Source organism: Delphinapterus leucas, chromosome 1, assembly GCF_059928025.1.
Source record: "Delphinapterus leucas isolate spDelLeu-1000000601 "Yukka" chromosome 1, BTC_Dleu_Yukka2, whole genome shotgun sequence".
NCBI lineage: Eukaryota > Metazoa > Chordata > Mammalia > Artiodactyla > Monodontidae > Delphinapterus > Delphinapterus leucas.
In genome coordinates this window covers 142,732,238-142,758,760 of record NC_143129.1, presented here as the reverse complement: position 1 = coordinate 142,758,760, position 26,523 = coordinate 142,732,238, and the positions used below count along the sequence as shown (strand labels likewise).

Sequence of the window (26,523 nt, the reverse complement as noted above, 5' to 3'; positions counted from 1 at the left end):
TAGGTGAGCCTCCTTTTCCTCTTTTGCTTAACACACTATGATTTGATTACTTGCAATCAAGAGTCTGGACTCACATGAAAGTAAAATGCGACTTGAATAAAGTCAAAGAATAATATCATACTATGTCATCAGTGTGTCAATGTCTTGGGTCTACAAAGAACAATAGGAGCCGGTACATATAAAAAGAAATCAGCAACATTTGCTGAGTACCTATTACGTAACATATGTCAGATTTGGTCCTCACCAAACCCCAGTTTGATCTATATTATGATCCCCCTTTTTTTATGATCCATTTTTATAAATAAGGAAACTGAGGAATATGAAGGAATATAGAGTTACTATGTAACATAGCTAATAAGTATGAGAGCCTAGATTTGAACACAGGCCTTCTACTTCTAAATCCAGTGATTGTTCACTCTTGCACAGCTGCCTCACTCAGGCAAGTGACTTTGTATATAATAGATGCTCAGTAAATATTTATAAAAGAAATTAAAATTTTGGTCACACACAGCTTTAAAATAATTCGATAATGGTGAAGAGAACCAGAAAGAAACACAACTCACAGTGGCCATCGGAGTGTCTGGCCAGCTTGGGGTCCTTGGGGCAGGCCTCTGTCTGGATGACGTCAATCTCAGCGTCCTGCTTCCCGGCCAGTGTGCTCCTCCTACCCCTGTGGACTTTCACCATCTGGGTTTTTCCAGGTGTGTCTTCATAGGTACCCACCTAAACACATGCAACAGGGACAGTCTGGCGGGGCTTTGGTTTATCTGTTGGTTTTTGCTTACTCATGCTGTTCTGTATTCATTCATTCCTCCCAGGTAGCCACTGTTTAGTCCTTTATTTAACAGAGTCTTATCTCTCTAAGTTTCACAGGAGCACATATAATGTCTTTTGTTGCCCTCTGAACAGCCAGTGAATGCCTGGCACAGAGGCAGGCCCATAGGACACAGTCAGGATATAATGGAGCTCTGACCGCAGCATAGGCTCTTGATATATTTTATCTCACTTACTCTGCATGAGGAAACATCATGATTCCTCTTGATAAAGAATTTAGAAAGGTTAAATAACTGACTTCTGGTCTCATAGCTAGTCATCTGCCCAGGCAGGCCTGGACCCCAAAGCCCTGTGCTCTTGCCTACCAAAGGATGCTGTGTTCCTTTTACCTGACATTTCATCTTCCCACCCTCCATTCTTCTGTTTCCTCCCGCTTCTTTCCACACTTCCTCCCTCCAGCATCTGTCACACACTTACTGAAGGAAATAACATGCTAAGCCCTGGAGAAAGAGAGAGATGCGATGGGCATAGTGGCTTCCACGCTGGTCGTGGAGCGATACATGCAAACAATTAAGGTATATTGCGGTGAATATCATTTACAGCAGGATTGCTCACTGAGGTGGAAATAGGAGGGGCAGGTCAGTTCTTGTGGCTAGGAGACAGGGTGGGGAAGACTTCAGAAGCAGGTTTTATGAAACTATTTTAAAATTTAAGTAAGAGACTGGTTGAAGGGATAAGGAATACCTGGTAGATAAATCAACACAGGCAAAGGGACAGAAGTGTTAGTGTCCTCATAAGGGTGGGACAGAGGCTATTGATGAAGGAACAGTGAAGGGGACAGAGGAGGGAAGACTGGAGGTGAGACTGAAAATGTCAGCTAGAATGGAGCTGAGTTATGAAGGGTCTTGCACACAAGGCAAAAAGTGTGGGCTTTATCTCCTAGTCTTAGGGAGCTAGGCAGGGGAGAAACCTGATCAGATTTGCATTTCAGAAAGATCTAGATAGATTGGCAGGAAGAGACACTGGAGGCAGAGGCGAATTGGGGCAGTTCTGGCCATCCAAGTATTTCATAATTATGAGATGCCGATGGGAGAGGAGATTACTGTCCTTTTGACTACAAGTGGACACAGGGTTCACTGTGACAATCATCTGAAAGTATTTGCAAAAAGGTAAAATAATGAATAGATACAAGGCATGGAGTTTCCTGAGTTCTTGGTGGGATCTGGGCAAACGAAGAGGAAAAGAAGAGGAGGGGCATTCTTTTAAGTCACACAGCCAAGAATGAAATTTTTAAATGGGGAAAAATGACAGCAAAGTAATGATATCCTTCCACAAATGACACAAATATGGTGTTTCACGCAAATATAGTGACCACCGACCTTCAGCAGAGCCCCTACTGCAGCAGTGCATGGATTCTCTGAGGGCTGTCCTGGGGAATGGTTCCTACAGAGTCAGTTTGAATCACAATGGATCGTATTCCTACTGATGTACCATCTACATTTGACCCCAAAGAGCACTGCCCAGCTAGACCACCCACCACATTTACCTAACACATTCCAAATAACTTAACAATTTCCCAAACTCAAATCCACTCCATGAAAGTAGGACTATGTCCCTTTGGTGGTAACCTGACCCCATCTCTGGCTCTTGGCCAGCACTTGGTCAGCACTGAAAAAGGGCACATCCCTGCTTTTGCCCTTTCATGGTCAGTATCCCTTTTTCTTTCTTTTTTTTTTTTTTTGGATGTGGACCATTTTTAAAGTCTTTATTGAATGTGTTACAATATTGCTTCTGTTATGTTTTATGTTTTGGTTTTATGGCTGCGAGGCATGTGGAATCTTAGCTCCCCAACCAGGGATCGAACCCGCAGCCCCTGCATTGGAAGGTGAAGTCTTAACCACTGGACCACCAGGGAAGTCCCTCATGGCCAGTGTCTTTAATAATGTCCCTCTGCTGCCTTTCTCATACGGTCCTGATGACCCCCTTCCTGATCTCTGGCCTCATCACCCATTATGGTCTTGCTCCTGCCCTCTGTCCTTGAGACACCATGCTGCCGCACTGGCTCTGGTCCCTGTCTTTTGTTATTAATGACTTACTTCTTTGAATTATGCCGTTTTGTGACCCTCTGTAAACACCCAACCTGGTCCAGCCCAGCCTCTGGGCCTACACCCCAGTTCAGGCCCACACCACCACCAAGGTGCTTGATTTACCCAAGCCCTGGGTAGAACTGGAACAATTTGGTAGGTTGAGATAGGCACATCTCAAACAGGCATCTCGAATGTTTTGAGCCCTGGTAGTAGCCCCAGTGGTATCTATTGTTTAAGCCTCTGGTTTTGAAGGGGATAGTGTCCATTGGATATGGATACACACATCTACAGTGCTTACTATTAACAAACAATGTTCATTCATCCATTAATTTATTAACAACAATATATTTCATTTTAATGGTAGCTTGTGGCTTACAAAACACCTTCATCTACATTATTTCATTTCATTTTCCCATCACAAATGAGGTAGAATCAGGATGGGCGTGGGGGTGGTATAATCAGGTGTGGATTATTTATTCTCACTTTACACATGAGATGCCTGTGCTCAGAGACTAACTTCCTGTTCTCAGCAGGGCCTCAGAGCACAGAACTTAAGGAGCCCTCCCTCCAGGTTCTGCAAGAGCAGGGTGGGCACCTGAGTGACTGTCTCTTTGTATTTTGCCCTCTGGGTACCTTGCTGGATTCATACCCATCTCAGCCCTGCTTATGAGGCCTGCTTCCTGGCTAATAAGTCCAAGGCTAGAGTTCAGTGTTAGTGTCCTGTCGATTTCTTTGATAAAACACCCAACACCCACTGCATCTTCGGACTGTCTCTCTGTCTCTCTGGAGAGTTACATGGCTCAGCCTCTAAAAAGTCACCCCATGAACTGATCCTATTACATGGCTGACGAGGACTGTTTGGTCTGGAACCCTAGAACACAGATACCTTGGAAACATAGTCTGAACATAGATCCTTTTCTGTTTTTCGTGGTTCCAATTTGCATGGCTCTTTTTCCTTCATTTTTTTATCTTCGTCTTCATGTTTCAGGCTGAAATGTGAAGAGATACCAGGGAAAAAGTGAAGGCGAGAGTATTTTGATGATAGCGTGCCCCTAACCCTTTTCTTTTTAAAGATGAGGGGACCAGAATCAAGTCAAACATAGAACATTTCCCTGAGTTTCTGCCTGCTCCAATCAATGCCAGAGTGAATTCCTGCTTAAAATCTCTTAATAACTTCCATTGCCTGATGGATAAAATATCAGCCCCCACCTTTCTTTCCAACCCCGTCTCCGTCTGCACCTTCTATCCACGTTTATTCTAGTCTACGCTCTCCTAATTCCCCAATCCTTCCACCCCATTTTGAGCAACTCTCCCTTCGTATTTGCTATTTCCCTTGTCAGTCATGCCTTCCACACTTTACACTGCTGAGAAACACAGTACCCTTTCCAATCTGTCTAAATCAGCTTACCTCTGAGAAGCTTTGCTTGATTCTCCCAAGCAGCCATACCCTTTAATCTGTTCCCCTAACACGCTGTCCCTCTATCTTGTATTAAACTGTAGTGTCTATGGATCTGTTTCCAGTTCCTCCACTTTCCCTTGTCAACTAACTAAAAATCAGAGCTCTGTTATTTATCTGTATCCCCAGCACTAATGCTGTGTAACTTGTGGTAGCAAAGTGATCCCCAGCCAGTATTCCTTCATAAGAGGCATGACTGCCATGCACCAGTAATATGGACACCAGCCACAGTGGAAGAGCAGAGGAGGGAGTCGAGGTGGAGAGTTTAGTGAAAAAGCTGGAAGCTGGGACAGAACACTGAGGAGCATCAGCCTCCACGTGAGAACTTCTGTTTCTGGCATCAGAGTGAAGTAGACAGTCCTACAACCACATTCACATGGAAAGCACAGACAGAAGAGCCCTCAAAGAAAACCAGAGGGCTTCCCTGGTGGCGCAGTGGTTGAGAGTCCGCCTGCCGATGCAGGGGACACGGGTTCGTGCCCCGGTCCGGGAAGATCCCACATGCCACGGAGCGGCTGGGCCCGTGAGCCATGGCCGCTGAGCCTGTGCGTCCAGAGCCTGTGCTCCACAACGGGAGAGGCCACAGCAGTGAGAGGCCCGTGTAACAAAAACAACAACAACAACAAAACCATCAAACACTTCACCTTTACGATCTCATTCTTAGTAACCTCTCCAAACCCCTGTCCTGCCACCCTCTCCCTCCCTCATTACACTCTAAGCACACTGGCCTCCTTTCTGTTTTGCAAGGACACTATCCTCTCTCCTACCTCAAGGACTTTGCAAATACTGTTCCTGCTTCCTGGAATGCTCCTGTATGGCCAGCTGCCTCTCAACCACATGGTCTCACCTTAGATGGGTGGACGAAGAAAGTCACCTGCCGTATCAGTAAAAAAAGGATGTTGCGGCCATCAGGACACTGCACCCCACCCCCACCCCCCACCCCCTGCCACTTCCTGACTGTGCACCCTGAGGGGATTAAAGATGGAGAAAACAGGATTCTGGGCTTAGGTAAGTTAAGGTGCATATCAAAGGAACGATTTCAATGAACCCAGGCTCTTGCACCTTCCCATACAGAAAAGTGCTAAATTCATTCACTTGAGATTTTTGTTTTTCCTTTAATTAGTAGAAATATTTTGATGTTCAACTACCTGATGTTTGCAAAACTCTTCTATACCCTGGCTCTTCCCTTACCTCTTTGGAACAGTCTCTCAGAGCTATCTGAGAGGCTGTCACCCTGGCTTCAGTCCTCAACAATTCCACCAAATAAAACACAATTCTCAGCTTTTAGGTTGTGCATTTTTTTTTTCAGTCGACAGACATCACCTTCAAGAAAGTCCTTCTCCTGCTACCTTTTCCCAAGAGCCCTCTTCCCCACCTGTTTCCATCTACCATAATTCTTCGGTTTATACCGTTCTTAATAGTTGTCATAAATCTTTAAATTATTTCATTACTTTTATTAGTTTAATTCTGTCTCTTTTACTCTGGGGTCTTATACTGCATCACTCACTACTGGGTCCCCAGTGACTAACACTACAGGCTCCAGTGAGCTGGGTCCTCCTCTGATGCTCACAGAAATACTGAAAACTCCTACTAGATGGACAGGTAGATGATGTCATATCATTAATTTTTTCATTGAGCTCCTCTGTGCCAGGCACTGTTCTAGAATATAAAGGCAAATGAGAGACAAGGTCCTTGAACTCAAGACTCTCATTGGTCTCAAATAACACAGAAAATAAATAACTAGAATAAACATTATCATTGGAAGCATTAATAAATACTAACAGAAGAATAAAGCAGCCTTATATATGGAATAGATAGTATCTTGGGAGAGGAAACATGAGCTATAGTCAGGGAGGCTGACATTTCAGCATTTATCATTACCTTACGTTATACCATCATTTGCATATTTATTTTTCTTCCCAGCCAAAATGTATGTGTCATGAGGGCAGAGACTTTTTTGTTTTCTGTTGGATTACCAGCATCTAACTGATGTCTGGCACATACTCGGGGTGCAAAAAAGATTAACTGAATGAATGAACAATCGAACAAATCCCGCATGATGAGGAGTCATCAGGTGAAGATCTAGGAAAAAACCACTCTATACAAAGGAAGAAGCAAATATTTCTGCCTGAGAAGAACATGCTTGTTGTATCTGCAGAGAAGCCAAAAGGCCAGTGGGCTGAAGACAGTGAACAAAGGAAAGAGGAGGTTAGGAGAGGAGTATAGAGCAGCCAGAATGACGGGACCTTCTTGGCCCTTGTAAAGAGTTTGGGATTTTAAAATTTTATTCTAAATGTAAAATGGAGGTGACGTTCTCAATGATTAGTTTGATTAAATAAATATCAATAGTTAATTCAGAGTGTAATGGGTCCGCAGAAGAGAGGGAAGAGAGGAGAGAGGGCTAAAATAATAAGGACAAGCTTGTTGGCGGAGTGTCACTTGCTGGATGCTAGACTAAAAAGGAGAAGAGAAAAGAGAGGATTTCATGTAAATCCACATCTTCATATGGCAGGAACCCTTACATGATACACAAGGGCAAATGAAGAGGTCAGATCATCCTCACCATTCGGCTTTGTTTAAATTAGAAGGATATGATGTTGCATGTACGATCAATGCAAAATATGCAGATAGACTCTTGGAATGTTTAGTTATATCAAAGTCCATAGAGGGTAATTCATTCTATCTGTCCATCCTTCTCCCCATCAGTCTGTTTATCTGTCACTCCATTGGTCCATCACCTACTTAGTTAGTACATAATTATTACTTGCATGTCTACTTCCTGGGGAAACAAAGGTGAAAAAGACATGATTCATTCCCTCACTGAGTTTACAGTCTAACAGAAATGTCCCAAAATCCCTCAAGTTGAAAAACTTTTGACACAGGACACTGTGGTTGAAAATATTTATAAACACACAGTTCTGAGTTCACAACCTGGATAAGCTCTGTATTATCTTATACTTTAGGTCAAGTCATGAAATATCTCTGAGCCCATGGTTTCTCCTCTACAAGATGGGAATGTTAGTTTTGCCCTCTTAAAATGGTTATGGGGTTCAAATGAGTCTAACAGGTATACATAAAGGGCTGAGCAATGCCCAGAACCCAAAGATTAGTTTTCACTCAAGTTTTCTGAATATACCTATGTACAAAAAAAGGCTCCAAGTCTACAACCCGTGATTGTCTGATTTCTTCCTAAATCATGACCTTTTCCTTATCAACTGAATGCTACCAAAGAGAGAAGGCACCGCTTGACTCTAAACACTTTCCACTGTAGCCAGCCTCCCTCACACAGATCTTTCTGCAAAGAGAAAGTGAAATCTTAAGGCCACAAGTCTGTTTCTTTTATATATAATTTTATTTCCATTTTATTCACAAACTCATTTTTAATTAGAAAGAACTGGACAATAGGCAATGAGGACAGCGTGAGGGGTGAATCCACAGCTATGCCACACATGAGATGCTGTAAATATTTGTCAATTACCAAACAGAAAACAAGGAGGCCAGGAGTCTCTTAAACCTTGCCCCCTTTTGTCACAGGTAAGAGTCCCATGCGAATCCAGTAAGGCGGCTGGGAGGCTGTGCTCTGGAGTCGGGCTCACCAGGTCAGACCCCGGCACTGCTGATCCAGTTGCACCTTCCTGGATTCCTTAACCTGACTCTATGGTTAGAGAGTCCACTAACCACTTACTTCATGGGGTGGTAGCAGTTGGGAGTTTTAAAATGAAAGTGGGACATAAACATAGGGCACAAGGCTTTGTCTATAAAAAGTGCTGAATAAGTAGAATCTTTAGGTGATTTTTTTTTAAAAGGAGGAAAACTTAAAAACATGAAAGAAGAGAGACAGCCTAAATAAATCCACTGTTCCCACCACCCTTGCCCTTGTGAAAGGCAGACTGAACAGTGGCCTTGGTATGTCCCTAAAGTCCAATTAAAAAGGGATAATAAGAAGTTATTGAAGTGGCTTGAGCTGAGGCCACCTGAGTGTTCTGGATCTAAAAATGAATAAAGTCACAGGCTTAAAAAAAAAAAAGTCCTTCTCTTTATTTTTGCCCCACAGTGACTCCGTTTAACACACTGGGATCTTGGGGCCAACTTTCACATTCCAGATATCATTATGAGGAGCCTACTTTGCTGTTGGTCATTGGGAGCAGATCTATACTAGTATTAACCACCTAAAATGCAGCCATTCATGAAACAGCCCTGTAGTTACAAACGATTTAAAAAGTAGCCTTCAGAAGTTCTAGTGTTACATGCATACAGTACAAAGACATGCTTGTTTTGTTAAATAGAAACCAATCCCCAACAGCTTTTAGGAAAGTTCCATCTTGTGCTGAGCACTGGTGATGTGCCAAGCACATTGTTAAAAATCAACAGGGATGGAAACAACACATCACCTACAGGTTCTAGATTCCTCTCTTTCCCTCCCATCTCACTCCCCACAGCTGATCCAGCAATTGCTGGCTTTCCTTTAAAACATAACTTGAATCCATTCATTTCTTTATCTCCATTTCTACCCCCTTGTCTGTGTCAAGTTATTTAACCTCTCTGTGACTCAGTTTTCTCATCTATAAAATATATAATAGCTTCATCTACTTCTTAAAGATTGTCACAAATGGAATCATTTATATACTTAGAACAGACACCATATCAGTGTTGATTGTTATTTTTAATGTTATTGTCATTGTTTCACTGTCACAATGGCTTCCTAGGCTGTCTGCCTATTTCCACCTGCTTCTCCACTAAATTTAGTATTTAGACAGCATCCAGATTGATCTTTACAAAATAAATGTCAGCTCATGTCACTGCCTGGCTTAAAAACTCTCCTCTGGCTTCCCAATGCATTTAGAGCAAAATCCAAACTCGTTCCACGGCTCCCAAGAAGCACCACCGCCATTCCCCTAGAGCACTGTGTTTTAGCTCTGCTCCCTACCGTTCCGGTTCTTGAAATGTGTAGAGGGCGGTTCTTGAGAATTCGCCCCAGCTGTTCCCTCTCCTGGAACATCTTCTAGACCTTCCATAACTGGGTCCTCATCATTCAGGTCTCAGCCCAAAAGTCACTACCTCAGGTAGGCTTTTCTTGATCATCCTACACCTCCTTTATTTCACTCCCAACCCCCTGTTATTATCCTAATATGCTTTAAATTTTTTTCTTTATAGAAGCAGACTCACAGAGATAGAAAACAAACTAGTGGTTACCATTTGGGGGGGCAACATATGGGTGGGGAAGTGGGAGGTACAAACTATCGGGTGTAAGATAAGCTACAAGAATGTGTTGTACAAAAAAGGGAATATAGTCAATATTTTGTAATAACTGTAAGTGGAGTGTAACCTTTAAAACTTGTATAAATTTTTTTTTCTTTATAGCACTTACCACTATTCAAATAAGGACTACAGCTTCATCTTATTTGGCCACCATGTCATTTCTCTGTTATCATCATTATTTTACTTGAATGCTTTAGTAAAGGCATTTATTCCCCAGGTTCTATTCTTCCCAGTTGTCTAATACAGGTCCTCGACATAGTCACATAATCTGCTCAGCCCTAGAAGATGCTTGTGTTTCCCACTCTGCATGGGGAAGAAATATCAAAAACCAAACACAAAAGTATGTCCCAAAGTATTAGGTTGAAGGAGGCCATCCAGAAGATTGAAAATAGGCTTATATTATCTTTTAAAGATGATCATCAAAATGAAAATACAAAATTAAAAGTCCAGAAGAGAATATGGTGGAATCCTGAGATCCACACACAGACCCTCGCGCAAGAAACAGTGTACTGTCTGAATCTTTTCTGCTCCTGAAATAAATAGCCTCTCCCTGTCTTAGTGTCTAAGTCAGAGATTTCCTGACTCAGGACTACCCTCTGACTCTTCTTAATAGGAGAAAACCCATATTGATAGCTAATGAATAAAATATTAGCCAACTCTGCTAAGTACTGACATAGACCCAGGGCTGCTTGCTGCCCTGGGACTACCCTGGTTTGCTCACAAACACAAATAGGAGCTGCTTATTCAAGAGGCATGCCAACCAGCTTGGTTTGCACGAAAGAGTGATGACAAAGGATAAACTCCACAGAGTCAATTCATTAATGCAATATTAATATTCCAGAGATAAGAAGAAATGGAGAGGCCAAGAGTTGAAGAAACAAAGACTCATTGATCATCTTCTGTGTACTCCATGCTTTATATAATTTATCTCATTTAGTCTTTGTGACCATCAATGAAGTAAATATTACTATGTTCACTTTACAGACGCGCATGTCAAAACTCTGAGCTGTTGAATGACTTGTGTAAAATAGAGTGAGTGGTTGAACCCATGCTAATCTGACTCCAGACCTGTACTTGCTCCTTTACACAATGCTGTTTATATTTAATACACAATATAGAGAGGCTCAGAAGTAAAAATGGCTATTCTAAATGCACTGGGTTCCTAACAAGAGGATTACAAAATATATCCATAGAAATACAGTGGAAACACAAAGACTCCCGTTTTATGAATAATAGTTGAAAACAATGAGTTTGAGATTAGAGAAGAAAGTAGTCCTTAGATGTTTTAAAAACTGTCATGTAAAGAAGAAGTAAAGACAACATCTATTATACCAATGAATAGATCTTGGAGGGATGGTTGGGAATCTAGAGTAAGGATGTCATTTCTTTTTCCAGCCCAACTTGAAGAACTTTTGAATAAACAAACGAACAAATGTGTGTGTGGGTACATGTAAGATATTTTATACACTGCTGTATTCTCAATGTATATAAGAGGGCTTGGCATATAGTAGATGCTCAATAAATATATGTTCAGTGGATAAAATCTGGCCCAACAAAGAAAAACACTGGACTCTCCAGGCAATGAGCTCCCCATCAAAGGATTTTTGAAGAGACTAAGGTTCTGAGCATGAATTCTTGCCTTTGGTGGGAGGTTGTATAACAGCCAAGTAAACGGTATTGAGCACTCTCTAGATGCTAGGTAATGTGCTAAACACTTTACAATCATTACTTCATTTAACCAACACCACAATTGCATGAGTTAGGATCTATCAATATCCCATTTTACATAAGTAGAAACTGAGGTTTACAGAGGTTAAGGCATTTGTCCAGTACTACATAGGTGTTAAATGGTAAGGCTTAGATGAAAAGCCCAGATTTTTGTTAACATTATGCTGTAATGGCCTGGCTGCATTAGATAATTGCCATGTCTCCTTCCAGTAATAAGATCTGACATATTCTATTTCTAATCTAATATCTTTATTGAAAATTAATACCATGAACATGGAAGATGTTCTTCCCAAACAAGCGCCAATTTCCATAGAAGTTGTACCTAAGGCTGCTTAGCATCATGGCATTTACTTGTTCAAACTAATTTCTTATCATTGACAAGATAAAATTCAAAATCCTTAGCATGGCACTTAATGTATTTCAGGATCTAATGTCATCTCTTACTTTTCCACATCAGCATACTTCTTTTGTCTGTTTATATCCTCTTTTTTACTACTACCACCTTGCTTTCAATCATGTTCTAGCTCTATACTGACCATCCATTGCTCTGTCCTTTAGTCCATCCATCTGTCCATCCATCCATCCATCTACCAACTACCAGTCAAGAATGTGGTTATTTCTGGGGACAAAACCCTGCCCTCACCTATCTTACAATCACACAAAAGGGAACAAATAAGTAAGCCTACCTAATCCTGACCTAGCACACAGGATACATCTCAAGGTGTTTTTCCTTCTACGAAGCCACGCCTAAGTATTCTGGTGCCTCTTCATCTCTTGTCTTTCACTCTTATAGCAGTATGGCCCATATCATAACCGAAGTATAGTGAGTCTCATTTTAGATGAGGTTAGGGTTCTAAAGTCAGTGTGAAAGGACAGAATAGAGAAACTGTCCTTGTAAATCCCTTAGGAAGAGGGTGTCACGTTAGAGGCTGACTACAGTTTCCCAATACTTGCCTATCACAGCAAGTTTGCCCCCCATGTTGAAATGGATGATTAAAGTGCCAGAGAAGGAGTCAGCTTAGTTTAGAGCCAAGCTGTAGGGAAAATGCATATCTAGCTGAACACTAGCTTACGAGTGTGCCGAATCACACTCATAACCATACTGAGGTGCTCACAGTATCTGAGGCAAGAGGGAATTAAGACTGACTCAGAGCACAGCAGAATTACATTGTCCCCTCAAACTGTGATACTGAGGCCCATGTTCATTGAGTAAATAGTGCAAATCATCTCCCAAGCCTTCTAAATTTTTTTCCCTCTTTCATATAAATGCACATAGAAGGCGGTTCCACTGACCTACCTCATGCCATCCTTGAACTCTTTCAAACAGACAACTGAACCAGGAGTTCCTAGAGCACATGAATCTTTTCTAGCATCATTCGGTCTGTTCCTTGTTGAACAAGAGCATTGTATCAAGTCCTTAGTGTACAAGATCCTCCATGATTTGGTTCCTGTCTCCCTCCCATTTCTTTCCATTCCTTACTATACTTTCTATACTCTAACTCAAGTAATTCTAGTTTCCAAAAGAAGACTTGTTACTCCACACTTCCTGCCTCTGCCTATAGTGTACCTTCCCATGTTTTCCAACAGATGTTTATCCTCAATACTTATTTCAAATGTTTCCTCTTTACTGTTAGGTTGATTGAGTTAATGCCCTTATTCTTCACCCCTTCATGGATCCCTGCCCACTGCCATGTAAAGCTTCAATGCCCTTCCACTCTGACTCAGTATCAGCAAAACTGTCTAGATAGTCTTCAACATGTGAGCCACACCAGCTGAGCCCAGCCCAGATCAGCCGAACCCACAGTCACTTTGTATACTGTTGATGTTCTGTTGGTATTATGCAGTATTACTGTAGCAATAGACAACTCATATGTTTTCTATAAAGACTTGCCTGACCCTCCCAAGGAAAAATGATCCCTCTGCATTTTTGCAACCTCTGAAACTTATACCTTTCTCTATTACAAAATGTAACACATTCTACTATTATAAACATTTAATGAATGAATAAGTAGTATGATTATTTATTTTTATGTTTAGTTCTCCTTCTAAGACTGACCTTCTTGAGAACAGGAGCATCTTTGTGAAGGAGTCTGTATAGTCAAAATAGTTTGGGCATACCGGTTAGTACAGCCACTATGGAAAACAGTATGGTGCTTCCTTGAAAACTTAAAAATTGAACTGCCATATGATCCAGAAATCCTATACCTTGGTATACACCTGAAGGAAACAAAAATAGGATCTCAAAGAAATACCTGAGTTCCCACGTTCATTGTGGCATTAGTCACAATAGCCAAGATATGGATGGACACCTAAGTGTCCACAGATGAATAGGTAGAGAAGATATGAGATATATACATATATATATATATAATCTATATATTATATATATAAATGTGTAAATGCAATAGATAATATTATAGATATATGAATGTAATATTATAAATGTGATATATATATATATATATATGCACACATTTATATATGGAATATTATTCAACCTTGAAAAAGAAGGCCATCTTGCCATCTGCAAAGACATGGATGAACCCTGAAGGCATTATGCTAAGTAAGATAAGTCAGACAGAGAAAGACAAATACTACATGATATCACTTATATGTGGAATCTTAAAAAAAAAACAGAACTTGTAAAAGCAGAAAATAGAATGGTGGTTACCAAGGGCTGGGGAATGGAGAAATTGGAGATGTTGTTTAAGAGTACAAACTTGCAACCTGTAGATAAATAAGTTCTGGAGATTCAATGTACAACATAGGGATTATAGTAAAAAAAATAATGCTATATTATAAACTCAAAGCTGTTGAGAGACTAGATTTTTAACTGCTTGCAGCACAAAAAAGAAATAATTATGCAAGGCGATAAAGGTGTTAGCTAATACTACCGTAGTAACAATATTGTAATATATAAGTGTCTTGAACCAATACACCGTGCACCTCAAACTTATACAGTGTTATATATCAATTATATCTCAGTTAAAAAAATAGTTTGGGCACACCTGGGTTGGAATCATGCCTCTGCAAGTGACAAACTCTCTGAGGCCAACTATCTTTAGCTGTAAAATGAGGACAGGGGCAGCAACTTCACAGCGTTCTTGAGAAGAGGAAGTGAGAACATCTGTATACAGTAGCCAGCTTGATGCATGACACAGCAGAGGGCTCAACAGATAGTACATGGCTGAGTGATTAACGCACTGACACTTCATGGCCAAAGTCTCACGATGAGTGCACCAAAACCAGAAGGTCCTTTGCCCCATTACCGATTCCTAACATCACACTGGCTGCCCACAGCACTCTGTGGCCTCTAATCTGATTTACTACTACAGAGGCTGATGTTTCAATTTACTGAACCCAACTGTATCCTAAGTAAAAGGGCCTCAGATGACCATCTTTGCAACTTAACGCCAGCCTGGTTTTTAAATGCAGTTTATTGAATCTCTCATTTAATCCAAAGTTGCAGTTTGGTGCTTATAAATCTGCTCTTCCTGCAACTCTTCTGAGAAATACAGACACCTGGCGTGTGCTTACTGCCTGCTTTTGGGCAGGCTAAGCAGCCTCCTTGATGGGCTACGCTCCTACACAATTGAAAAACAGGTACTCACCTCTCTGGAGGCAGGTCGCCTTCCTCCCCAGCTGCTGCAAGATCAAGAGGCAGCGTGAAAAAGAGGGGTTTCAGTGGCAGCCTGTTTAAGTGAATTGTTTGTGCAATGACCACACCCCGCCACCTCCTCCCCCCACCCAGAGACAAAATGTAGAAGGGCAGCTTACCTGTGCCCCAAGCCGCCCCTCCCCCTGGCATCCGGGGACCATCAGTCCTGCATGCAGTGTTCACCTACACTTTATGGTGTTTATTTATGAGTGCAATCCCCTGTATTGAGCCCTGGAGGGGCTTACCTCCAGGTAAGCCCCTGTGGGGTTTACCTCTTAATCTCTTGTTTCTATCATGGAGCCTGGCAAAGAGAGTATAGCTGCTCAGTGTGTGTTTGAGTTAATGATAACAGTGCCTTTATTGAGCATTACCGGTGTGCCAAGCACTGTTCAAAGTCTCCCCAGGCCTCATCTCATTTCTCCTCACGATCATCGAGTGTTATTATCATCCCCATTTTATAGATAATGACAATGAGGCTCAGTGAGTACTGTGCCCAGACTTACATAGCTAGCGAGGGGAGAGCTGGGATTGACAAAGCCCATTTTATTCCCAAAATCTTAGTCTTATGTTCTCTGTTCTCTGACAACCTTCTTCTCTTTCAGAGAGACGGTTTGAGGCCTGAATTATTTAATGTTTATAAAAGTCATACTGAGCCTTCTTTGATATGGAGGTGGCCATATTATCAAAGTATACTTAGCAGAGCTTGATTTCTCGCTATAGGATTTTCTTTTAGGATAAGACTTCAGATGACTTATAGCAGTGGTTCTCAAAGTGTGGTCCCTGGACCAGCAACATCAGCATCTCGCCGTGAACTTGTTCAAAAGGTAAATTCTCAGGCCCCAAACCAAGACCAACTGAATCAGAACTCCGGGGTTGGGCCCAGTAAGCTGTGTTTTAACAAGTCCTCTAGCTAACTCTGATGCATGCTGAAGTTTGAGAATCACTGAGTTAAAGAAATTTCACCCAAAGTTTGCCCAAAGCAGTCTAATGAACAGACAACAAACTAAGAATAAATGAACGAAGAATTAGCTCTTTTAGTGTACCATCCACAGGCACTCGTGGCCACAGTAAGACAAATGCTAGCACAGCACTACGCATCACCCCAAAGTGTATGTTCACCTTGTGTTTCACTAGAGCAAATGTAAGCGAAGGTGTTTCCAGTGTCAACAGGATCAGGCTGCAGTGGGGGGAAAAGAGGGGTGAGAGGGTGGTTCCCTTTACATAGTAGAGGAAAACACACAAGAGCACAGAAGGATGGCTGCCAAGGATGCTGCAGGTCCCGGAAAGGACAAATGGGGGCAGGGGTAGGGGCCCTTCAGTTCATTCCTGAAGGCAGATCACAGAGGCCCAAGGGACTCCCAGCATGATCCCAGGTCAAGTTCACACTGACTTTCCTCTCTTCACTTCCTCCCCCTCTCCTACTGCACTTGGTTGTGTTGACAACATGGGCTTTGTAGGAAAACAAAGACTCCCTGCCTCCCTCCTCAGCTACTTTTTGTTTTCTTCCTCTTGGACAGATTCCCAGTGATCAAATGCAGTGCTCTCAGGGGAAGCAGGCTGGCCCAGGAGCGATAAGGGGCCAATTCCCACAGATTTGTCATTTCACAGGCGAGCTGCCACAGCCTCTACGTGAGAATAAGCAGTGATGGATGTCCAGCCCCACAGAAAAGCAGTCTGGCACTGTCCCCTGGGAGTCAATGCAGAGGGGGAGGTGACGGGGATCTGGCCACGGGAGCCATGACTTCTGTTGGCTGGCTGTGCACGAGGCCCTGCGCATTTCCTTACCTTCCCTGTGGGTCTTGGGAAGAGCAGCTGCCTGCCTCTGGAAGGCCTGGAGGTTCACAAACGGGGGCCTCGGTGGCTTTGCGGGAGGAGGACCCAGGGACTTGACGGAAGGCAGTGGCTTGGTGTTGGGAAGTTGTGGATGACTGACATCTGGCTGGTCCTCTGAGCATAAACAGTCCAAAATGTAGGTTAATACTTCCATTTCATGGCTGGCCTCCGCCTCACTCCCCTCCCATCTATTCTCCACCCAGCAGACAGAGTGTCCTGATCAAAATGCAGACCTGATCTTTTTTTGTTTTTGTTTTTTGTTTTTAAAATTTTTATTGAAGGGACATCCCTGGTGGTCCAGTGGTGAAGAGTCCGCCTTACAATGCAGGGAACGCAGGTTCAATCCCTGGTCGGGGAACTAAGATCCCACACGCTGCGTGGCAGCTAGGCCCACGCGTCACAACTACTGAGCTTGCGCGCCCCAACGAGACAGCCAGCGTGCCGCCAACTACAGAGCCCACACGCCACAACTAGAGAGAGAAAAACCCTGTGCACCACGACTAGACAGAAGCCCACACACCACAACGAGGGAGAAGCCCTCACGCCGCAACGAAGACCTGATACAGCCCCCAAAATAAAGAAAATAAATACATAATTTTTCTTGAAGTATAGTTGATTTACAATCGATGTTGTGTTAGTTTCAAGTGTACAGCAAAGTGAATCAGTTATACATACACATATAGTCACTTTTTTTTTTTTTTTTTTAGATAGGGTTCCCTGTTCAAACCCGGTCTTGCCACCAGCCAGCTGCCCAGAGGATGAAGCCCAGTTTCCTCAGCTGCCGTCCACTCACTCCATACTCTGGCATTTAAACACCACACAGCCTCAATCTACATTTCTTTTCTTATCACACTTTACCACCCTCCTTCCCCAACCTTAAGTCCTAACATCTTTCACTCACAACCACTGGCTTCTCCGTTTTCCAGATTTGATTTTTTTTATAGTGTCTATTTTTTTTAATTTACTTTTTAAATTGAAGTACAGTTGATTTACAAAGTTGTGTTTGTACAGCAAAATGAGCCATATATATATATATATATATATATATATATATATATATATATATCTGGAACAGCATTCCAGATTTAACTTTAGAAGCCTTAAATAGCTCTCATATATCCAAGATTTTGTTCATGCCATTCCTCCTGGTTCTGGAATGCTGTTCCCTCACTTCTCCCTTGGCGAACTCTGACTCATTCTTTAAGGCCCTGCTCCAATGACACCTCCTTTAGGAGGTCTTTCTTGATTTCTACCAGAAAACAAACTCAGAATCAACCACTCTTTTTTCTGTATCCCCTAGCACATTGTTACCACTTCTCCATCAGTGTGGTGGCATATTAAAAGAGCCGGTCTATCTTCCCACTGAATGTAGGCTCCTCGAGGTCAGGGACTAGGCCCCAGTGACCTCCCCCCAGCACCAAACACAGGGCCTGCATCAGGGGAAATGGACAATGATTATTCCCTGAAAGGATTCTTCAGGCACTGATGACGGGCAACTAACACGGGAGCCATGAAGCGGAGTAACAATTCGTCAATGATTGCCGGGGCTCAATGCCTAGAACAGGCTTCAAGGCTGGCTTTGTGGTACCTGGGCACCTGTGGATTTTGTGTCCTAGAATTTTCCAGGACAGTCCCAAGTTCACGTATTTTGTCTTTCTGCACTGATAAGCCAACCAACAGAAATTTCAACATTATATATAAACACTGTATCTGCCTCTTACACTGAAAATAGCCCCAAATCTTATATCATTCAAGTGCCTTGATTTTTTTTTTGGTTTACATAATACAGTGGTTGACTACATGGCAAAACTAGAGAAGTTGGCTAGTGTTTCACAAGTACCTCAGTGCGACCTCCTCAAAGCCCTGCTATCTTTTGCAGGCGGGAGCGGGGCTTCCTTCTAGCCCTACCAGCAGGGGTTACGTAGTCAGGGCCAGAGTTGCATCCTTCTAAGGCTTGAATTATAAGCCGCAATGTCAGAGATTTTAGTCTTTATCAACTTAGGGAGAAGACGGTGAAAGTGGATGATCACTTACGAGCTGAGCTCCTAATCTTTACCAGGCACTGCGTCAAGCAGTTTACATAGGTTCCCCCTAATCCTCCCGACAGCTCCATCAGGTAGGTTATCTAGCCCTCTCTTTCCTCCCATCTCTCCTTCCTCCCACTCATCCTCTCTTCGTTTCCATCCCTTCATCAATAACTATTTACTATATTCCAAGCATTGTTCTAGGGGCTGCGGCTAGAGTTAAGAGCAAGAACACATAGAGTTCTGCCCTCAGGAATTTTCATTCTAATAGGAGGAGACTGACGATAAATATGCAAACAAATAAACAGATAAGAAAGTCACAGACGGGCGGTGGGAAGCGGGGGGGACAAACTAGGAGTTTGGGATTCATATATACACACCACTATACACAAAATAGATAACCAACAAGGACCTACTGTATAGCACAGGGAACTCTACTCAATATTTTGTAATAAGCTATAAGGGAAAAGAATCTAAAAAAGAATAGAAACACATATATATGTATAACTGAATCATTCTGCTGTACACCTGAAACTAATACAACATTGTAAATCAACTATACTTCAATAAAAACAACCCAAAAAAGAAAATCATAGCAATCTATTAGTGCTATAAAGGAAATAATGATGATATGAAAGAATGTGAACTCTTGGTGGTGAGGTAGTGGTCTTTAGATGGAGATCTCTGGCTAGAGAGGGCTTATCTGGGAAAGTGTCATTTGAACTTAGATCTAAAGGCAATTATACAAAGATCAAAGAAAAGAGTTGTCTAGGAAGAGGGAACAGCAATTGCAAAGGTCCTGAGTCATAACAAAGTCTGTTTAAGGAACAGCAAGAAATTCAGGGTGCTATCTGTGGGCTAGTGAACCAGGGAAGAGAGCAGGAGGTAAGTCAGAGACATAAGCAGGGACCAAAAGAAGCAGAGCTATGAAGTCAGTAAGTAGTTTAGATGCTATTCTGAGTGCAAAGAGAAACCATATAAGATTATAAGCAGGAGATCCATCCATCCATCCATCCGTGCATTCAATCATTCAGAAAATACTTTCTTGAGGAGCCACTGAAATTGGCCTTGTTCTTCTAGGTTCTGGGGATACAGTGGTAAAGAAGAGAGTTTTTATCCTCACTTAACTTATATTTTACTCAGATAAACAAACAAATACATAATAATATACCAGATAGGGATAAGTGATACGAAGAAAACCAAAGCAATGTAGGAAGATAAAGAATGCTGGCGGTGGAAACCAAAGCAATGTAGGAAGATAAAGAATGCTGGCGGTGGGGTGGCTATTTTAGATAGAGCGATCTACAAGGTCCACTCACAGCAGGTGACATTGAGCTGAGACGTTGATGAAGTGAGGGAGTGAGACATCAAAGTCCTAGGGGAAACATGTTCCAGAAGAGGGATCTGCAGGTGCAAAGGTCCTGGGGTAGAAATAGTTTGGTGTATCTAAGGAATAGCAAGAAGGCCAATGTGGTGAGAGAGGAGAGGGTAAGAGAGGTAGTCAAGGAGCAAATCATATGAGCCACTGTAATATGGCTGTGGTTGAAATGAGCTGGGGAGTGACATGATTGGATTTATGCTTTAGAGGATCACTGTGCCTGCGAGGAGGAGAGTACAATATAAGAGGGCAAGAGTGTGAAAGCAGGTCCAGGCAAGAGATGGTCCATGGTGGTGTAGACATGGGCAGAAGGCAGAAATGGAAGGAAGTAGAGGGATTCAGAACATAGTTTGATGATAGAACCAAGAGCTTGCTGATGGATTAGTTGCAAAGAATGATGGGGAGACAGGAATAGAGCATGACTCCTAGATTTTTGGCCTGAGCAACCAGGCTATTTACCAAGACAAGGAAGATTGGTGATGGATCGATTGATAGGAGAGCAGACCAGGCTTTATGAAGTTAAGCAGACTGTCCGATTTCATGCATCTTGTAAGAAGTAGAGCTAAGATTCAAATCCAAGTTTGCCCCAACTGTGTCTCCGTATAATTCCAGGAGATTAATCACTTTACCCAAACCTGAAATTATAACCTAGCAAATGGGCCTAGAATACCTGTGCTGGAGTTTGAAGCAAACATTGCCCAGCTCACGTATGTGGCCATCCCAAGCCAGCAAGCTCTAAATTAGAAACACAGTGCCCCTTCCCCCCAGGCCTGTGGGGATTCGATTTCTCACCTGGGGCCTGGCTGGTGAGCTCACCATCATAGACAGGGTGGCAGGTGCTCCCTGCCGGGCTCTTCTCAGGACTGGGGTTTGCTGGGCTCCTCCTGCTATGTTGAGAAAGTCGAACAGTGGGATCTTCAGAGGTGGCACACAATCTTCTTTGGGACATCAAGCGCCTCTGGGAAGGAAGGGTCTGGGCTCCTTTTCTTTCCATCTTTTTCCTGGGCTCCTCTGGAGTAAGCCCCATGCTTTTCTGCTCTTCCAGATGAAAGGCCCTGCTTCCACAACTGGCAGGGATAAAGACTGATGACATCTTACTTTTCTGAGATAAAACCTCCCAGTTCCAGAGCTTGTTTCTGAAGCTGTTGTTCACCATTATTTTTTTCTTATTGGTTATCTCAGCATTTGACTGATTCACATCTAACAGCAGAGAAGCCTTCTGTGAATTTACTGAAGAACCAGAAGAATTCCCAGGAGGTTCCAGGGAATTAGAACATTTCTGAGTCTCGCTCTTCTGAGCCAACTTCACTTTCTGGGGTTTAAGAGTCTGGGAGTCACCACTGGCACAACTGGGTAGGGGCTCATTGTGGTTGGAAGAGGGGTGTTTCCCACTGGCCAAAGTCTTTGTGGACTGTCTGCTTCCAGTGTCACCCTTTTGAGAAACACCTTCTGGGAATTTAACAGGTCCTGGAAGAGATGGCGCATCGAGCTTTTGAAATTTGGCTCGAATTTCCTTGAAGTTTCTTAACACTTCCTAGAGCATAAAAGAAAACCGTAATGTCTTGTTACTCTAGGAAGAAAGCAGCATGATTAGCTGACTTCACTGTGCCTGCTAAGAGGCTGTAGGTGCTGATGTAATGCCATCACTTATCTATTGAGTCATACCAGCCAGTAATGCTATTGTCTATGTGAGGCAGAGTGAAAACAATTGTGTGCTCTCTGAAACACTTCGGGTATGTTTAATTTCTTCACAACATATAAAGAACGCTTGTAAAAGAGATAGTATCAACAATTACTGATAAATCCCTTGATATAAACTTTTGGTGGCTCTCTGCTGCCTATGCACATAAACCCCTCTCGTGACATTCAAGAACATTGGCAAAAGTTGTGGAATTCTGATCTTAAAGAGGGCAGAATTATGATCTCCAGCCATAGGTCAACATAATCACACTTAAACCAAACAGGATAATTTACAGTTTTCCTGTAACTTTATACTCCCCACCACCCTGACTTCTCTCATGTGTTCTTGCTTCCCCCAAGTGCATCCCCCGTATACTTGTCAACTGCTTTCTTCCAACAGTAACGCCCACCTTCTCCATCAACATTCCCCCTGTGGCTGACACATAGAGCTAACTCCTCCCTGACTCCACATTGCTTCCACAGCTCCTCATAACTTGGCTGTTGAACTTAACACCATAGGGTGGAAAAAAGAGCAATCTTTGGAACTAGACAGGTCTGTGTTCAAATTCAGACTCTGCTCTTTTATCATCTAGAAAAATACTTTGGGAAACTTGGTATCATCAGTGCAGTCTCATCATAGAAATAACTTGCAAGTGGCAGAAGGATGAGGGGTGCCATATGTAAAGTGTCCATCACAGTGCCTGACACATAGTAAATAAAAGCTACTCATAAGAGACGAGATGATGCTCTTGTATTTTTGACTCCCCTTGGGAGACTGTGTTCCACTTTCTAAATTCAGCTCAAATTCAGTATATGAAAATGGGGGTAGTAATAGAAGCGCAGCCCTTTGGGCAGAGGAAGGGACACGCCTGGGATTATACAGTGAGTTGGTGGTCTACTACATAGGTAGGATTAGGCTTGACTCCTGCTCTGTGCTCTTCCCAGATTCCCCCTTTCTCTCACGAGATTTAATTTACTTTTGTAAGTGCGTTTGTCATTTTCCATCTTCAGAGGAGGTTGGAGGGGGAGGAGATAGAGCGCGGGAGGACATCTAATAGAGCCATTTCCAAAGTAAGAGCCACCATCTTCTCTTGATCATCTTAAAGGTCTTAATTTCATGTATACAGACAACCTCCATGCTAGTGACTTCTGATTTTGCCTGCTGAAGGAATGACTGTTGGGTGACGTTTTCTCACTGTGCTTACAGTTGACTCACACTGTAGATTAGTTGACTCACACTGCCCTCTGAAGATTTAGGAAGGGAGAAAAGTTGAACAGGAAATATGAAGCAGGTGTCTGGGAGCTTGCGTGCATGCTCTTCCCTCTTTCCTCCTCTCTCTCTCTCTCTCTCTCTCTCTCTCTCTCACATACACACACACACACACACACACACACACACACACACACACACACACACACCATACACACATTTATAGCTTTCCTCACAAATTGCCCAGGGTTAATTTCTTACATTTCAACCAGCAGTCAAGTTGATTCCATTGACCTTCCTTTCCCCTGATGTGGTAGAAGCCAGCACTGGGCATGGAACTTGGAGGTCTAAGTGTGAGGCTCAGCTTTGCCATTTTCTAGTCACATGTCTTGGACAGTTCACTTTGCTTCTCTGAGCCTTATGTTCCTCACTATAAAATGGGACGATGCTACTAACAGTTCAGGGTTATTGCAAGGGTCACATGAGATGACAGATGTACATACCTCAGTGGTTAATATTTTTTAAATTGTGGTAAAATACACCTAACTTTAAATGTGCCACCATAGCCATTTTTAAGCGTACAGTATAGTAGTGTTAAGTACACTCACATTGTTGTGAATGTCCAGGACTCTTTCATCTTGCAAAACTGAAGCACTATATTCATTAAACAACAGCTACACATTCCCCCTCCCTCCAGACCCTGGCAACCATCATTCTACTTTCTGTATCTACGAACTTGACTACCCCAGGTACCTCATGTAAATGGAATCATAGGTACTTGTCTTGTTGTGACTGACTTATTTCACTTAGCATATTGTCCTTAAGGTTCACACATGCTATAGCATACTGCAACATTTTCTTCCTTTATAAGGTCAAATAATATTCTATTGCATGTATATAACACATTTTGTTTATCTATTCATTCATCAATGAACATTTGGGTTGCTTCTGCCTTTTAGTTACTGTGAATAATGCTGCTATGAACATAGGTGTCCAAATATCTCTTTGAAACCCTGCTTTCAATTCTTTTGATTATATGCCCAGAAATGTAGTTGCTGGATCATATGGTAAAGCTATTTTTAATTTTTTGAGGAATCACCATACTGTTTTCCACAGTAGCTGCACCATTTTACATTCCTAATTGGCACATGAGTTCCAATTTTCCCACATCTTTGCAATACTTGTTATTTTCTTGTTGTTTTTTTTTATAGTAACCATCCTAATAGGTGCAAGGTAATCAGTGGTTAATATTTTTGAAGGAATACAATAATGATAATTTTTAGCTCTTCACTGTATGAAGCCACGTGAACTACAATGTTACTGTGATAGATTTTAGTCTCCATAGGAATGATTAGGAAAAACCCCAGCAGGAAACAGAATTAAGGATTGATAACCTTCAAACCAAGGTCCTGGGTAAAGATCGCTGGTTCAGGAGGAACTAAACCTAATTATACCTAGCTCATCCCTCTTTCAGCAAACGCTCATTAAGTATTTACTATATGGGCAAAACACTGTTTTAAACAGTCAAGGGCTCTGCTTTTATATATCACATTCTAATGTCAGGGAGAGACAAAAAATAAGCAAATACACCTGAAAATATTAGAGATAAGTTCTATGTGGGGAATTAAATAGATGATTCGATAAAGAGTGACCGGGTGCCTATCACTGATTTTCAGAGGTACCGTAGGAAAGTCATTCCCTTCTGAGTTCAATCATTTATCTACTCAAGGAATTGCCTGGGTGATCTCCAAGGCCCCTTCTATCACTAACATTTGGATTTTATTTTTCTTGCTATGGGAAATAAAAGTTACACATACTGTCATCTATCATACATCATCCATTGGTGGGAGGTCAGGGTTGAGGGTATGAAGCAAGTTGAATGAGGATGGGTTGGGAGGTGGCCAAGGGGACATTCTGGTTAAAAGCATGCCCCACTTTTCTGGGCCCACAACTAGTCACTCATCACATCCTGCTTACCTTAATTCTTAAAAGCCCATGAGCCTGCCCCTTCTTCATGCCATTGCCACTGCCTTTGAGTCTTCCTTACTTTTTGCTTAAAATGACTTCTTTCTGGTCCCCCTGCCTCCACTCTAGGCCCCTCTAATCTACCATTTACCCAGCTGTTAGACAAATCTGACTGAAAACATGAATCTGATCATGTACATCCCAGTTTAAAATCCTTCAATTTGGCTTCTTCAAAGCTTTCCAATATAGCTTAAACTCTTGCTTACTACCTAAGGACCCCCAAATCCCAACTCTGTTAACTTTCTGACATCATATTGGCCCCCTCCCTGATATGCTTTCTCCCTTCTGACTTCACTGAATTACTTACATTTTCCCAAACTTATTTTGCTCTTTCATGTCTCTATACCTTTGAATATGCCATTTTCTCTGCCTGGAATGCCCACCTTTCACCCAATTTCTTGAATTAGCAAATTCCTACTTGTTCAAAATTCAACTTGTCACACCTCAAAATATTCATTGGTTCCCTATTATGTGCTAGACAATAGGGTTACAAAGATGAATAAGACATTTCCTGAACCCTGATATCAAAGCCATACAAGGATGGCACAAGAAAAGAAAATTGCAGGTCAATACTGATGAACATAGATGCAAAAATCCTCAACAAAATATTAGCAAACCAATTTTAACAGTCCATTAAAAGTATCATACACCGTCATCAAAGTGGGATTTATTCCAGAGGTGCAAGGATGGTCAAACATCGGCAAATCCATCAATGTGATACACCACATTAACAAAAGGAAGACAACAAAACATATTATCTCAATAGATGCAGGAAAAGCATTTGACAAAATTCATCATCTATTTATGATAAGAAAAAAACTCTCAACAAAGTAGGTATAGAGGTTACATGCCTCAACATAATAAAGGTCATATATGATAAGCCCACAGTTAACATCAAGCTGAATGATGAAAAACTAAAAGCTTTTCCTCTGAGATCAGGAATAAGATAAGGATGCTCACTCTCACCACTTTTACACAACATAGAACTAGAAGTCCTAGCCAGAGCAATTAGGCAAGAAAAAGAAATAAAAGGGATCCAAATTGGCAAGGAAGAAGTAAAACTATCACTATTTGCAGATGACATGATACTATATATACAAAACCCTAAAGACTTCACAAAAAACTGATGAAATAAAATTTATATTTTAAGGCAGAATAAGAAAAAAATCAAACATAAAATTCTCTCTGTGTGTTTGTTTGGGCCTTCTCCCTCCCTAATATGCAGTGTGCATCTGCATTACACATTAACCAAAGCTCCTCAAAGATGGGAGTGTCTGCTCAACCATAAAGATCATTTTTTCTTTCTTCTGACGCAAGCAGTGTAACTTCTTAAAAGAACAGTGTTCTTAGCCAGCTCTGTAAGGGGTCATGGTGACTTGCTACTTACTTTGTACGTGCTTACCTGGACTAT

The 26,523-nt window shown here is 42.0% G+C and overlaps 1 protein-coding gene across 1 annotated transcript in view; it reads right to left on the bottom strand.

Annotated features, from left to right (window-relative positions):
• Positions 1-26,523, bottom strand: part of FYB2 (FYN binding protein 2) — a 106,172-nt gene that overhangs the window by 38,864 nt on the left and 40,785 nt on the right. The window contains 6 exon segments of the mRNA XM_089911313.1: positions 564-723; positions 3,748-3,947; positions 5,825-5,976; positions 14,916-14,949; positions 16,592-16,909; positions 20,990-21,731. Of these exon segments, the coding sequence (XP_089767439.1) occupies positions 564-723; positions 3,748-3,947; positions 5,825-5,976; positions 14,916-14,949; positions 16,592-16,909; positions 20,990-21,731 (1,606 nt within the window).